At 44.1% G+C, this 16,704-nt stretch overlaps 1 protein-coding gene across 2 annotated transcripts in view; it reads left to right on the top strand.

Annotated features, from left to right (window-relative positions):
* Nucleotides 1-16,704, top strand: part of astn2 (astrotactin 2) — a 291,201-nt gene that overhangs the window by 219,277 nt on the left and 55,220 nt on the right. For both annotated transcript variants that reach the window (XM_079657488.1, XM_079657487.1), the window contains exons 14-15: nucleotides 14,288-14,412; nucleotides 16,222-16,326. In XM_079657488.1, the coding sequence (XP_079513614.1) occupies nucleotides 14,288-14,412; nucleotides 16,222-16,326 (230 nt within the window). The remainder of the gene's footprint in view (nucleotides 1-14,287; nucleotides 14,413-16,221; nucleotides 16,327-16,704) is intronic.

Raw genomic sequence — 16,704 nt, 5'->3', positions numbered from 1 at the left:
TCTCTCTCTCCAGAATATGGGCTGACTCTTCTCGGGCTTGTGAATACAGAACGCCCGAGAAGCGAGGGGGGGTGACAGCGAATTGGAGTCTGTAGCCCCGTGTTACTGTCTTGAAAACCCAAGCAGACGTTGTGAGCATCTCCCACTGTTTGCTCCTTAGAGCCAGCGGAGATGTCAAGTCTCTTACCCTCTGAGTCTCTATTTGTTGTGTTATGGGGCCCTCTAGTGTCTGAACACGATGGTACCCCATTTCGACAATCCCCACCAAGACTGCGCATGTGCGTGACGTTGGTGCCTTCACAACCCCAGCTGGCACTGCGCATGCGCGTGACGGTAGCGGCTCTATAACCCCAGTCGTCACTGCGCATGCGCATGGCGGTGGTGCCTTCACAGACCCGTCTATTATCCGCCTTTTGAGAGAGGCCGTAGCTGCTCTCAAAAGAGGGACAGGCGACAGACTGTTTATTGTTTTTATTGTCTTTCTTTTCATTTTTTTGGACTGCGCCCTCGGCTTGAAGCCTGGATGCGACAGTGAAAAATGGTTTATTTGAAAACAACAACAATTGTGACATGTGTTTTTGTGACTTAGGCAGATAGCAGAACTCGCTGTCTCTGGTATTAAGTCTGTTTCCCTTCTGGCGCGAACTTGAGGATGGTGTTGCGGCATCACTCGAGGCGGCGGGAAGATGGAGGCCTGGTGGCACCCCGAAAACACATCTGGAGCTGGGGAACAGGGAACTTCCAGCTCTGTCACAGAGGAGAGGAGAGGAGGCTGTCAGGCCGCCCGCTTCTTCTTCCTCGACTGGTGACCGAAAATCTGAGTCGGCTGTGCCTGAACAGCAGCTGCCGAGACCGGAGATTTCCTCGGCCAGCTCGTCCTCGTCTCCTGCCTGGGCTGGGGACTCGGGGCGGGCTGTGGCCTCTGCTGCCTCGGTACCTTGAACCGGGCAGGACATGAGGCAACTTGGGCGAAGGACTGCCGCGAGACCGTCGCAGGTAGCGGCCTGACCCTTCGGGGGAGACAGAGGTGGAGGGCCTCGTCTTCCTTCTTTTTTCGACTAACATCTCCGCTGCATCGAGACTAAAGCGGAGCCGAAAATATCCTCGGGAACGATAGGCATGTCAAGAACATCCTCCTTTTCCCGGTCTGGGAGGTTGGTCAGGTTGAGCCACCTGGCTCTCTCCTGTACCACCATTATGCCCATAACTTTGCCCGTGGCCTGGACTGCACAGCGCTGCACACGGAGGCAAATGTCCGTGATCGCTGCGATCTCGTCCCATACGGCCGGCCCAGGTTTGCTCGATAGGTTCTCGCAGAGCTCCGCCTGGTAGGCGGTCAGCAGTGAGGAGACATTGAGTGCCCTGGCGGACAACGCTGCGGCTTTATAGGCCCGTTCCGTCATCGCTGACTGGAACCGGTCTGCCTTCACCGGTAGCGTGGGGTTCCTGCTTGGTGTCAGAGCCAGCCTCGGTTGGAGGTGGGCTGCCACCAGCGGTTCCATGGGCGGCATGCGGAGCAGGCCGAGCCTCTCCATACCGTCACAGTCCAGGGAGGAGGCACCCTGGATTGGGGCCTTATTACTGAAGGGGCGGTCTCTCCATGCGACCGACACCTCGTCCAGCATCTCCGGGAAGACTGGAAGGAGCTGCCTCTTTGTCCTCGCTGCTTGGGGCAAAGTCTTCCCCTCGTAGAGAGACCTGGAGGTCTCCTTGGCCATTTCAGGCCATGGGATGTCCAGCCTGGACGCGGCACGTTGACACACGGCCTGCAGGTCCATGCTCAGACAGGGCTAAGCTGGTGCGCTATCGCCCGGGAGAGCAGCCATCGCTCCCGGCTTTGCAGCCTGAGCTGATGACACGAAGACATCATCGTCTTGCTCATCCGAGTCGGACAGGAGGAACTCAGAGGTATCCCCTTCGTCCTCCATGTAGTCCAACTCCAGGACATCATCCGCGGGCGAGACCATGGTGAGGTCCAGTTGGGAGCCCCAGCTTGACACAGCGCGGGGCTCCGCTCTCGCGGCTGTTGCCGCCACCGGGCCCCAGCCTGACACGGCGCGGGGCGCCGGTTCAGCAGCTGCCGCTGTTATTGAGCCCCAGCCTGACACAGCGCGGGGCTCAATCTCCGCGGCGGACGCCCCCATGTCTTGATTGCCGGCCGGCGAAACAGCGGACATGAGGGGGTCCTGTCCCGACAAGCTAGCTTGGCGTGCTAGCCGTCGGCAGAGGCTCTTGATGGTGAAGCGGGCACAATGCCCGCACGAGCCGGGGTTGTCGATAGCCTGCTGGGCGTGTTCCAGCCCGAGGCAGGACGAGCAGACCTGGTGTGAGTCTGTGCCTGATATCTTCAACCCGCAGCCGCAGAGCCGAGCTTCCGAGTCCCTGACTCCTCTGGTGTGAGGGAGAGAAGCGTCCATCTCGGTCGCCGTGGTGACGGCGTGGAGAGGACCCGCTCGTAACAGGTACGTTGCTGAGAAAAATCCTTCCCCACCTGTCGTTAATCCGGAGAAAAAACGACGGTGTAGAATTTTATTCTCAAAGAATATTAACTGGTGTGTTAATACCCTTTTTATCTTCCCCTCCTCTGGTGTGAGAGAGAAAAATAAAAAACCGTCCCCGCTACCTTGGTGTCGGTAGTGAGGAAAGGCAAGTTAGTAACAGGTGTGTTACCAGCTTGAAAAATCAAAACCTTACCTTTAATTCCGAAGAAAGAAACGGCGAGGTAGATTGCAACACTAACTGGTGTGTTAGTATTAACAGTCTTCTTGCAGAAGTATATATAGAAGTAGCCGGCGAGCGCCCGTCGACCGAAGTTAGCTTGGATAGCTTGGTTCCGTCTGTGGACTGTGTGAGCTTGCCCGGCTACCAGTAGAGATGTGCCCTGAAGCGAGAAGAGGTGTTTGAATGATGCATGCGGCGTAGCGCAAGCTACTTATAGGGGTTAGATTCCCTGACGCTGACGTCAAAATCACCAGCCAATCAGGATTGGCGTAATGAGATTGATGCTTCTGTTTGCTCCGCGATGAGGCGCATCCCATAGTGAGACATCGAACGGAGTGTTACGAATGAGAACGAACTTTGCCTTGATACACATTTGTTTTCTTTGTTAGATATGTTAGATGAAGGACTTCAGTGATGGATGCATATTCAAACAATTGATTTAGTAAACACATATAAACACAATAAAAAACATCAAAGTCTTCTTCCCGGAGCAGGTTATTTGTACGCATCTGTTATTGGGCTCCTTGTACATTTCTCAGTGAACGGTCACCATTCTGGCAATTTATTTAAATGTCATTTTTAAGAAGACGGAGGAAAACATTTGTTCTGTCTTTTACCTGCCTGTTGAGTTGTCTTTATTTGTCAAAATAGATGGTCAAAGTGCTCTGCCTTTTGATATTTGTGGGAAGTAAGGAAACATAACCTTCAGTTGAAGTATATTGTCTTCTATCAAATTCTCAGAAGTGCTGCTCTGCTTTCAGTGTGATGACATGAGTCTGTCAGGAATAGACTTTTTAACTGCCGGTAAGGGGCTCCTCAAAACTGTTGTGTCTGTCTTAGAGTGAATAAAACGGGAGACACAGACAGAGGGTATAGGGGCTTTAGAGAGAGACTGAGTTTTGTTGGATGGATAAACACATTGAGGGGGTTTAGATAAAGGGAAAAAGTGCAAGACAAGTAATGAAAAGTAGGAAAGCAATGGCTCTAATCAGCTCTGCCACTAGCTGGACTGCAGGCCCACTCACTCTGCATTACCGAGCTTCATCTCTATGGTAATGCTCCCGGCCACTAGAGTTCATTTACACAATTTTCTTTAGGCAGCCCAACAGATATCAAGGTACAAAAAAACATGTCTATGCCCACTCACGCTGCATTACAATTGTTTCCACGAGCCCGGGGAATAAAATTGAGGTTGAGAGATGTGTGTGTAAAGGGGAGAGAGTGGAAAATACAATGAGTTCGGTAATATTGCACAACAAATAACACCAACAGTAATGACCTCTGATTTTGGTTGGCGGGTTGGAATCATGCTACTTATTAGTAGTCAGTAGGGTAAAGCTCCCATACGAACACACATGCACACCATCAGTTTTGTACACAAACTCCACAGTGTGCTTTCCACCAGAGGCGGTGTCATTGACAGCATCGCCTCCCAAGTTTAATCAATAGTGGCCATGAAAAGTCACCAGATCTCCTCCTCTCAGTGGAATCATTCATCAAGTGAGCGATGGCTGCAGCTGTAATGAGAGATTGAAACACAAATCTCAAGGTAAACATCTCTGATTGTTTTATTACGCTACGAATTAGCCTGTTTTCGGCTGCTGTCCTTAAACAACTCTCTAATTCCATGTCTGGGGCCTAGTCCCTGGGTGACATTTAGTGCTTTATCTTTCTTATGACTCATCCGACAGCCCCAATGCACGCCAAGCGTTTATTCAAATAACAAATATTACAGCTATTAAGCATAATATTACATGCAATTGGATCGGCTGTGCACCCTAGCTCTCATAAATCTTTGATTGGGCATGCAGTTCAACACTTTGGTGGGCTAGTTCTCAAGGGCAAGTGGGGTAAGATTTTTTTTAATTAGGGATGGAAAGACAGGAGGAGACTGATTGATTTTGTGATAAGATGCATTAACATGTTTAATTCAGGGTTCATATGGCAGTGTCTAATTGGGATACATTCATTTCATTATGAATTTGAATGGCTTACATTTGAAATGTAATCCCTCTTGCTTTTATTTTAAAATGGTCAGTTCAGCCAAATTGAACTCAAATTACAAACAACACAGTTTTCTTTCTCTGCTGTGTTAACACCTTAATTATAAGGATTATTGTATCTGAGGGGTAGGGATAATGTTTTTGGTCAGACAAATTAAATTAATTCACCTTTATGATGGTCATTCATGGGACGACAAATGTCCCAATGAAGTGCAAACTATCTGCATGGGCAGCACTAGCAGTATGTTTTCAGGAGAACCCTCCATTTGTTCGTACTGTAACAGCGGACTGTGTTCTAGTCAAATCCAAAGGCATTTTGACATTTTTACAAGCCTGTGGGTTGCACTTGGCCAGTTGTCCTTTGTATGATGCTGAATAGCAATAACTTTTGATTCAAACTCAAATAGATGATCTATGCTTTTCCTTGTGTTTCACCGTGTATTGGCCACTTTGCATTTGTCCATATTTTCTGTTAGAGACAATAGTTTTGAAACAATGCCCTTTTTCCTCTTGTCTGTGCTGCCTTTTATTGTACGCTTCTCTTTCAAAAGCTGGACAATTACAATTATCCCATTTAGGGATGTATTCAAACAGCATGGCAGCCGAGGAAATTACAAACATTCTGTGGTAATGTTGATGTCACAATTTCTGTTGGTTGTGTTCAAGCTCGTTTGTGCATGTGGAAAGGAGAAGATTTGTAAGAGAATACTGAAGAATAAAACCCCCATAATCATTACTGATAGAATCCACTTGCGGTGGCGACATGCTATGTTTAAAAAACGATAAAACCTTTGGTAGAACGGCAGGAGTTGTAGAATTGGAGATGGCTTTTCTGGTAATTTCTTCCTTTTATTATCAAGGTGTTTGCACTCAGGGAGGCAGTCTTTAACAGCATAATTTCACACAGTGTTTCACATGTTCTTTTTATTTGTTTTCTTCTCCTTTGAATCACATGTCAAAAGCAAGAACAAGATCCCGTCAAGGCAGGCTGCTGCTCCGACAAAACGTTTCTGAATGTGAAAGATTGATGTTGCTCAGAAAAATGCAGAAAGGCATGATCTCTCTATATTTCACGCAAAGGCATTTCTTCCTCCCCCGGCCCTTACACACAGCGGCGTGCGTTGAAGCTTCAACGCTTCTGCCCATTCACTTTGAATGGAGTGACGTCTCGCTTCGCCGAACTGCATTGTGGGAGCAAAGCGTAGCGTTGCTCGCTTCAAAAGTAGAGCAATAGCCGCTTTCACACCAAGTAGCCTACTTTGCTGTACTTATAACCCCAGGGCACAAAGTACCAATCGCGTTCACACCGGAGTACTTTTCCCTGAGGGAAGATTACGCAAATGAGCCGCTGACGTCACTTTGTCTTCTTCTGCTTTGGGTTTACTGGCAGGCCGCAAACAACTTCACGGTGTATACTGCCACCCGAAGTCCCCGGCCGGAAGTCCCCGGAGTTGGGGACTTCCGAGTAAATCGCCAGAACGCCAACACCTCCTCATCACTCCACCGCTCCCATATTTTTTTTTGTGTTGCCATAAGTTATTCTCTCTCCATTGGTGCGCGGGGCTAATGCTAATGATAATAATACTAATGCCAGCAAACACAATGGTGGCTTCAAAATACTTTTCAGATTTTTACGGGGCGTGGTTTGCAATTCGCCCAGCCAATCAGAAATTTGTACTTTTTTCATACTTTTTTCGTACCACCTCTCTAGCAGGCACTAAAAATGGGGGTAAAAGTTCCCGTCACTAAGTACTCTTTTTAGTGTGAACGCGACATAAGGGGTACTAACGGAACTAAACGGGAAAAGTACGGGGTAAAAGTAGCCTAATGTTCTACTTTTGAAGCTTCGACGGAAGCGTCAGCCAATCTAATCATATGCCAGTACAAGCTCTAGTCAATCAAACCGCGTGCTTGTGTGTCCGGGGCGGGAGATTCATGTGATTGGTTGTTGGTCGAGCGTCAGACACGCCCACCGGCAAGCTTCAACGCACGCCGCCGTGTGTAAGCTCCGTTAGGGTCTCTTTGCATCCACTCTGCTACACAAAGACACACTACAGCTTACTCTGAATGCTGCAGCCTTGCTCCTCTTCAGCCCCCAGAAATTGTCCAACACAACCCCCCTCCTGCCTGCACTGCACTCCCACCTAGTGGTTGTTCACATACAGTTCAAAATGATGTTGTTAGACCACAAAGCAACCAAGGACACAGCACCTCCATGTCTCCAGATCATGATTCAACCCCCACAGAGTCACACTCAGCTTCTGCTTCACTCTCCTCCCTTCTCTGTGGTAAACTGGCCATCCCTCTGCCCTGTACTGACTCTTCTACGCCTTCACGGTATGGACTTCTATCCCCTTCTGGAATCCCAGTGGAGAAGTAATCTTTCCACCTCAGTCACTACTGCAACTCACTTCATATCTGGCACATCCTGTTTTCACCTCTGAACTCCAGCTCTGTGCCCAACCTGTATGAAGCATCTATATCACCAAAACCTGCACAAAAGCTAAACATTTGTTGTTCAAACTGCGTGGTTTTATTATTATGAGCCCATCTGTTTTCGAACTAAACTTAATTGCTGAGGGATCAACATGTTTTGCAGTTAATGATTTACAAGTGTGTCTTAACAGTCCTGACTGTAAACCATTTTTTTTGCAGTCCCACACAAATTTCTTTCCTTGAGTCCAACAGAGCAAAACAAGAGAACGCTGCAGGCTATCCGAAAAAACGCAGGGAGATAAACACACAAACACTGATGTTCCTGGACTGATCATGATGCCATTAGTCTGTCCTATGGCATAGAGAAAGAGCAGCCTCTAGTGGTGACGATTCTGTTTGTGTTGTTTTCTCCCGTTCCCTCTTTTATTTACTAGGTATTTATTCCTCATTACAGAAGCTTTGATTTCACTCACACTCTGTCATCACGTCTGCACCCCAGAGTCATTCTTTAAGTGGTCATTAAAGTTTGGCAGGATGCAGTTCAGTGACAGGATTGTGTAACGCAGCATCACTATTAGAAAGTAATAGACTGACATTAAAAATTGGATGCTGAAATATATGTGACCTTTAACTCCACCAACCGTGGTTCACAATGCCAACTCATATAAATAAATAAAAGTTTCAGTCATGAGTATTTATTTTTAACAAAACCTGACTCCTGTTGCTTGTACCTGAGTGACCTTCTTATATAAGCCTTACTCTAAGCTGAAGTTGCCTAACCTTAACTCAAGCATAACAATATTTAGTTTGCATTGTTTCCACATCATAAACTAAAGGAACAGTGTTTAATATTGAGGGAAAACTATTGGTTGGAATGGAATTATATATCCATTTGTGTGTTTGCATTAACGTTTAACAACTAAGAATTGTTGTTTTTTCGTAAGCTTTGAGTAAGCCTTTCATGAACGTCGGCACTGGTTTCCCAAATTCATTTGACATACAATTTGATTGGATATGATTAAATACCTTTTTTGGGGGATACAATCCCAATAATGTTTTTAATAAAGAAAAGATTCTCCAAGGGGCCATTTGACCAACCCATTATTCACCCCTGTCCTGTATTGTTATCAACCCTGATAGATGGGAAATTATCCTCAAAACTGTCTTTTGTTGACTCCTGCATACTTTTTGAATAGCTACTTTCTTGTTCAGCCTTGAACTAAGAAGGTTACACGTGCTCAATTAGCCTCTGAGCCAGAACAGCAACTCTGATTATCAGAATGTAGCCTTTGCAAGCTTGGCACCAAGGATTCGTATGCATATTCAATACTTGTGTCCTCTGGGAATCAGGCAGTCTTTGTTAGTGCTTGTATCAGTCCACAAAGGGAGCTACTAAATTAGAGGAAAAGAGCACACTGCATGGCTTACACTTTGCTGAAACAGTAAGGTGTCCTCATTGTTTGGGGAACCAGGAGGCACAGTCATCTCGGGAGACTTTGGATCCACGTATAATTTTGAGATATGTTTTCTTTCGAATTTGCAGAATAGGATTACAACAAGTTTATGCAATGTGCCCTCGATAAACTGATATGATTTTATCTTCTCAAAGTATTTGGCCAAAAGCTAACATTATCATTTATTGATGTATGAGCTCTGGTTTCTCGTAGACCTGCTAGCCTCCTCTTTGGCAGTTGAATCACAATCTTAAAACTAGGTAAAGGGAAATGTGACAAAGAAATAAATGGAGGACCTAGGTTGCGGATGTGATTATAGAAGCCACTGCCTAAAAGAACCAGCAGCCTAGATGGTTGTTGAAATGAGTCTTAACGTTGTAGATAATGAACTAAGATGTTGTAGAGTATACTGAGTGTGGTTTAATGTGTCCGATCTATGCTGCGATTTGAGGCTGAGGTTCCTACACGGACAAAACAGCACATGAGCCAATTACCTCAGACATTGTTTGGATAAGTACCAGTTACAAACTCAGATAGATATACTCACTCTAACCAATGTGTGAGGACACCAAAACAGTTGGATTTGAAATGAGGTGACTAAACCCACCCAGATGCACACTGAAACACATACATACAAAGAGGCAAAACGTTTTTCTTTCTAAATTCTATATAGCTCTTATCTTTGCCTATCACCAGAGTGCCTGTGATTTGGGAGGAGAGAACAGGTGTAGCCGAGAGAGTGAATAAGCGTAGGAATAAGTGATGCAGAGAGCAGGGTTACCGCTTGGGACTAGGCTGAACAAATGTGAGCAATTGTTACACTCTATCTCGGGAGAAATAATGAAATGTATGACTGGATGTGAGACACAAAAACGATTTGCATGTGAGACATGAGCTTCAGTATGCTTTAATAATCGGTGTATATTTACTGGGTTTGAAAATAAATAGTGTACACCGAGGACACGGAGAGACATGGAGAGTGAGAGAAAGAAGAAGATGGAAAATAACAGTGTTGGAGCTTTAGTATATATGCATGAAATGGTCGGGGATATGTGTATCGCACCAGATATAATTTGTAAGTCAGTGTTTTGGAGATTCTCATACAAATAGGAAGCTTTTGCCACAGTGTTTGGCCAGGAGGGTGCCCAGTGTCCACTGCCTCTAATAAGCAGACATGGGTACTGAATGAAACATGAGTAAATACACCAGTGTTTACGCATTTCCCAAGCAAGTCCAGACTCCAGACTCCAGACCCACATATTTTCTATTGTGTATGGGAGGTTGTTGTGTAGTGAGGCTGTTCGGGTGAGTATGTGTTCAAAATAATGAGCTAGATACCTGGATGTCCTAATTTAGAAGAGATAATCCTGGTTTAAAAAGCTTTTGTTAATATCTGATTGTTGTCAAATGGAGTCCTCAATAAGGTTTAATTGCTATTGAAAAATACCAGCAGCCTGAGTTAATCCTGACAGTATAAACACACCGCTTGGAGCTGCTAATGAGCGCTAGGAGATGTCTTTATGTTAGGCAGGGGTGGGGAACCTCCGGCCTCCGGGCCGTATACGGACCGCGAGACCATTTGGTTTGGCACTCGAGGTAATTTATAAACACACGCAAAAAAGAGCAGCTCTAGACCGCAAAAGAATTAAACAAGCGAGTGCCTGTTTTCCCTGGCCAAGGTCAGGGTCCTTGAACACAACACGAGCCTAACGTGTCGTCACGTGGTATATGTCTCGTCTGACAGGGGTCTAGTGCTGACGGAGAGCACCAGAACGCCACTCCGGCACTTCAGGAATTACAGTAGGCTTACCCATAAGGAGCCGTACACATGCCGCAGTTTTTGCGTTGAAAGCCCGGTGACGATCTGCTCATCTGTCATACTGATCATACAGTCAATAACTTTGTTGTTATTAGCATCTGGTTAGCTAGCTATGCTAACAAATATAAGAAGCTTTTTCTACAACCAGTGAGTTAAAGGCACATCTGTATATGATCATTATAGTTCTAAAAAAATAAGAGAATAAAGTAAACAGGTATAAAATACTATATGACAGTAAAAAAAAGTTGTTATTAATAAACAAGAATACAGTTTAAAAGGGAAGTGATTTGTAAAATATCCATAAAGAAAAATAAAATCTGCTTACAGTTCTGTTTCATATGGGTGTTGAGAGATGTATCCATAGATCTCCTAATGTTGCTGTCAAAGTGCACCAGGTTGATGCTTTTAACTTCAACATTAAAAAAAAAAATCTTCCCGGGGGAGCATGCCCCCTGGACCCCCCTAGAGAAGGTTAGGTCCCCCCTCCACTTAAATCATGTTCACATCGATAGGAAACTAAATAAATGTGCAAACATATGTCCATATCTTTTTGTTTTGGTGGTCATGCCACAACCGTGCACGTGCATGCATACGCGAGTCATGGTAAGATATCTGGATTAAGAGGTTGATTTGTCTTTGCACAGAATGAAAGAAAGGCGAAATGAATAGGCTGTTATTTTAGTATTTTTAAGCAGAGGTCAATATTTTTTTACGGCCCCCGGAGGATGTTGAAAAAATTGAAATGGCCCTTGAGAGGAAAAAGGTTCCCACCCCTGATTTAAGGCCTTACGCTTGATGGAATTGGATGAGTAAATCAGACAAAATGATGCAGAAGAATAAAAGCCAATATTCAAATTGTAACCTTTATCCCTGGAAGAGGTATGAGACAGTGTAGTTTGTGAGTGTTATTTTCTAGATATACATTCACTAGTGAATTCTATTATATGTTGGTTATTGCACATATTAAACCAAAACTGAAGTGTTATTTTACCTATGATTGGTATAACATTATTGCATTGTGCGGCATTTGGCAGTAAGTCAGGAGGCAAATGCAAGGACTCAAAAATGTTGGAACGGATATCGGAATTCAGCTACTATACATTAATGTATTGCTATGTGAAAAAAAAGTTGTACTTGTGCAGGGTCAGAATGAAAACGAACAGCACGTCAACAAATGAATACAAATGTTTTACACCAGTAACTACAATGGCATTCGAAAAGTGCAGACCTCACAGTTGTTCAAACTTCAGTGTAATCATGAGCTTAAAGTGGAAACATGGAAGCTACAAAGAAGGTTTGTTGTATTTGATTGCTCAGAGCATTGCTTGCTTTAATGTTAATTAATCTAACTCAAGGAGTTTATAATAATATATAAAAGACCCAGCTGTCTGAGCAAATTCACGCTGGTGGCTGCACAGCAGGCTTTTTGACTTGTGCTTGCAGGAAAAGGTGTAACTTATAATGATGAATAATGATGCTCTTTCTCATTTAGGCCTCAGTAAGCGATATCATCGGGTTAGCACACAAATTAGTGTCTCCTATTAGCTCTATTGCCAGGTTTTTGCTTGTTGTGATTAAGCTGGTTAAGGAAAGTCGATCTTATCAGTTAGGTGAGATAAGTTAGCCATGGCCAGCTAACAATGAATCCATATGGCTACCAGTTGTGTAAGATTGAGATGATCTTTATTGAAAGAGAATCAACTGGCTCATCTTATTCACCACAATGTGTGATGGGTTGTAGAAATACAGATAAATGTCTCCTCCTCCTCCTTTTTTCTTTTCATACATTATTTGAGCAAGCCAACCATGATTTTCTTTACAAAGAAAGATAGACAAAAATGGCTTATTGCAGGACACCATAGCACTTCAAAATAAAATACATATACTTGGATAAGGAGTACACTTTTCAATGCCTCCACTTTTGATAAGCACTTTACTGAATAGATGCTTTAAGCTCCCTTCTAGCCATATACACATTCCTAAACTACTGAAAGCAACTGTGGCCTTGACAGAACAACACATCACAAATATACAGGATTGACACTTTGTCTCTTTAGAATTGACTGTATCGCAACTGAACCTGTGCGAACATGGACAGATGCCACAACAATCTGTCCTTGCTCGAGGTGTCTCTTTTCCTCACGGATTGAAGAAGAAGTATTAGGAGGTTAAGGATATAATATGTTATGTAAACTCAGGCACAGCAAAGACCTGAGGCACTAGGCTATACCGTTTTTTTATTCTCCATTAATTCTCACTTTTCAGCAAATGCAGTTAACTACGAGATACATCGCCATCTTATACCATACTGTATGTCTTTCAAATCCTAGAATGTGACTGGGTGGTGTCAGCAAAGTGGCCGAAAAGAAAAAGGCATTCCACATCTGGGCTCCAAAAAAAATCCATAAAGCTAGATAACGTATTGGTGCATACACCTCCTAAGGTTCACTGAGCCTCAGCGTGAACCTGGCTGATTTAATTTAGCAATCAATATGTTTTCTGTGAGAATAAGCCACGGTAATCTTTTTACAGCACCTCTTCTCTTTCTCTCATCCTCTGCCCTTGAGTCAATCCTCCCATCCCTGCACTGTAACACTAAGGCTGTGATTGCTTCTAACAGGCTTTGTGGTAAGTGGAGGAAAAAGAGAGAGAAAGAGAACCGAGAGGGGTCTCTGTGGCACAAGGTCTGCGCTCTGAGCCTCGGTCCCATAAAAGTGGATTATGGGAGAGGTTGCTGCTGCTTGACATTCTCTTAAAATGCAGCAGGACAACTCGTCTTTTTGACAGGAGATGAACTGCAACTGCTTTGGTTCAACCAGAACGGTCTATCCACTCAAGAAAAATGGAACGGAACATGCACCATCTCTCTACTTGTTGGACTACTGCTATTTATTTTGCAAGTGATTTGTCCACTGTGATATACTACGACAGTGCAAATAGATGGGAAAGTGAAAAAGGCTCTGTTTAGAGAATAGCACATCCATTTAGATATATATTCTCCATTTGCATTCACTTTCTTTGCAACCTCTCACTGTCATAGAGAGATGTTATGTGTGTTGTTTTCCTCTTCCCTTCCCTCGCGCTTCCTTTAACTTTGCAATTCTTTCTTGTACTTATCATCTCTAGCAGAGAGAAAGAGAGATATTCCAGTGGGTCTATCTTATCTTTGCCTGCAGCCCTCTACCCAGCCCACAAATATGAGGACACAGCTGTTTACTTTATTTGTCTGCCAAGTATCAAACACACACGTTTTGACTTTGTACCCATGTTATTGATGCTAACCCAACCAGTGAGTTAATTCTGTCACTTGTGGATGGAATGAATAACCAACATGACAAGAGTCTACACTCTAATGTGTAGATACACTATATGTCTCCCTCATGTTTAGCCACCAATGAGACTATTACTTTAATGATCAAATAAAATAGTATCATAGAGAAGCATGCAGGGAAAAAAACAGTGAACACATTGAATTCCTGTTTCTGAATGATTCAGGAGGCGAGCAGCTGCCAAGGCACGGAAACATGTCTGGATGTATTGTTGTTCAGTTGTTTTCATGTATTATTAAGTATTGTGCAGCCAAAATACCACGAATATACAGGCCCAGGTGCCCGGGGTCAGTCTTTTTTATTATTTGTATACAAATTCTTTGTACTAAGATGATAGCCTTGTAATATTGAATCTCTTAATTGACAAGTAAACTGCTACCTCATGTTTGAGTGATAAATGATGGCCTTCTCTCTCTCTCTCTCTCTCTCTCTCTCTCTCTCTCTCTCTCTCTCTCTCTCTCTCTCTCTCTCTCTCTCTCTCTCTCTCTCTCTCTCTCTCTCTCTCTCTCTCCCTCTCCCCATCAGGGACAACAACTTTATCAAGGACTTTCCGCAGCTAGCCGACGGTCTCATGGTCATCCCCTTGCCAGTCGAGGAACAATGTCGGGGGGTGTTGTCCGAGCCCCTGCCCAACATGCAGCTCCTCACAGGTGAGTGAGTTTGGGGTCTTTTTTCTCTTGTATGTCCCTCTTGTTGAGAGTTATAGACAAATAGATTTGAGTCATTGCATTATCAGGTGGCAGCTCTATTATCTTTCTACGACCCATTCTATTCATGGCCACTGTTCATATTATTCAGAAATGACTACAGCCAGTGCTAGATCATTTAAAAAAGATATGGGCATGTCCTTGAGTATTCGTCTGTGGCACTGTGCTGTTAAACCCCAAACCTCACATGGAAATACAGGCCCAATTCCAAATCACACCCTACCCACTCCCACACCGTGACGGAGTGAACTCCGTGGCAGAGTGACACTCGCAGATAAAAGAGGACAGGAGGGTGTAAATGCAGCGGCAAGCTTTGGGACAAACTCCCCTCCTCCGGCAGAAACAGGAAATGCCGTAACTGTTTGTAACAACGGTTTCAAATCAGCATCTCTTGGACAAAAAATAAAATTAATAACTAAAATAAAACTCCAAACATCTTTAATTGTGTTTTAAACCTGATGTTCATAAGCTTCTTAGTTTTTGCAACAGTCTGTAAATATGCACAACTTTATAATAAAATGCATAGGTATGACTAAATACAGGTATGATCCTTAGTTAAAAAAATATGAGGTTATCATGAGGTTGTTAACATCGCAATTTATCAGTGAATGTTTGCAGGAACTGTTTGTATTCAGCGTGTTTCCTGACGGACACACACAGCGTTGAGTCCGGTCAGGTAGGGCAGCAGGTGAAGTCAGCACCGATGCAGAGTCGCTGTTTGAGGGCTTGATAACCCACTCCCCCTCCACACTCGTACAGTAGGTCTGGAACAGCACTTAATGTGGCGGACCCTCCGCGCGAACGCACAAACGGAGGGGTAGTGTGTAGGGGGAAGTGTGTATGGGTAGGGTGTAGGGGGTGGATTGGAATTGGGCCACACTTTCATAAACACAAAGTATTAAGTATAAACTCTCCACACATGCACGTGTGCCGGACCTGCTGCTTCATCCTTTTATCCTTTCCGTGACTGTTCCACCCCATCTTGGGGGGGAAAAGAGTCACTTAGACATTTGGCTTGAAACCCTGCCCCAACTCTGCTCCTTAATCCCTCCATTAGCTAAATTGGCATTTGATCCAAATTGAACCCTGAGATTTATACTTGGGCTCTGCTTTCACCATACTGGTCACACACACACACACACACACACACACACACACACACACACACACACACACACACACACACACACACACACACACACACACACACACACACACACACACACACACACACACACACACACACACACACACACACACACACACACACACACACACACACACACACCTTTAGAAACGAAATTGCCTTTTCTTCACCGGGCATGAATGTCTCGGGTGTAAACCATTTTGCAGAGGTAAAGGATCAAGGTTCGCGTAAGCAGTTTATTTATTTATTTCCCCTTGCTCTTCACTTTTGTGGCTTTATTTCTAAACTGGTGTGAAAGTTTGGTAATTGAATTGTAGTGAAAGGCGAGATTGCTCCCTCTTCTAATGTCAGTAATCCAATTGGAGTTGCACTATATATCTGCCATTGATCCCGGAGCAGCTGGGATGGCTGTGATAATGAATAATGAAATGACAATAATAGGTTCCAAATGAAATTATGGATTTTTATTTATGTACTCATTTATCTTGAATTCCAGCTGCTTTCTGAGTTTTATAATGTGTTTTAAATGGTTCTGTTTGTTGTATTTCTTGCATCTCTCTTTTGGTATTAATTGTTCTCCTTGTTTAAATTGTTTTTATTCTTAGGGGATGCCCAATTCAGTGAGGCAGCAGGCTATCCTATGGTTCAACAGTGGAGAGTGCGCAGCAATCTGTACAAAGTCAAGCTCAGCTCCATCACCTTATCTACAGGTCAGTGTCTCACTAATGTGACCTTGTGATTTCCTAGCATTACAAAGCACCTCAATATACACTGAACAAAAATATAAACGCAACACTTTTTTTTTTGCTCCCATTTTTCATGAGATGAACTCAAAGATCTAAAACATTTTCTATATACACAAAATAACCATTTCTCTCAAATATTGTTCACAAATCTGAAAAAATCTGTGATAGTGAGCACTTCTCCTTTGCCGAGATAATCCATCCCACCTCACAGGTGTGGCATATCAAGATGCTGATTAGACAGCATGATTATTGCACAGGTGTGCCTTAGGCTGGCCACAATAAAAGGCCACTCTGAAACGTGCATTTTTGTTTGATTGGAGGGGTCTGGGGGGGTCCGAAAAC

This window comes from Notothenia rossii (genome assembly GCF_949606895.1).
Source record: "Notothenia rossii genome assembly, chromosome: 11".
Lineage (NCBI taxonomy): Eukaryota > Metazoa > Chordata > Actinopteri > Perciformes > Nototheniidae > Notothenia > Notothenia rossii.
Note: the sequence above shows the minus strand (reverse complement) of the source record. Positions and strands in the feature narration are given on the sequence as shown.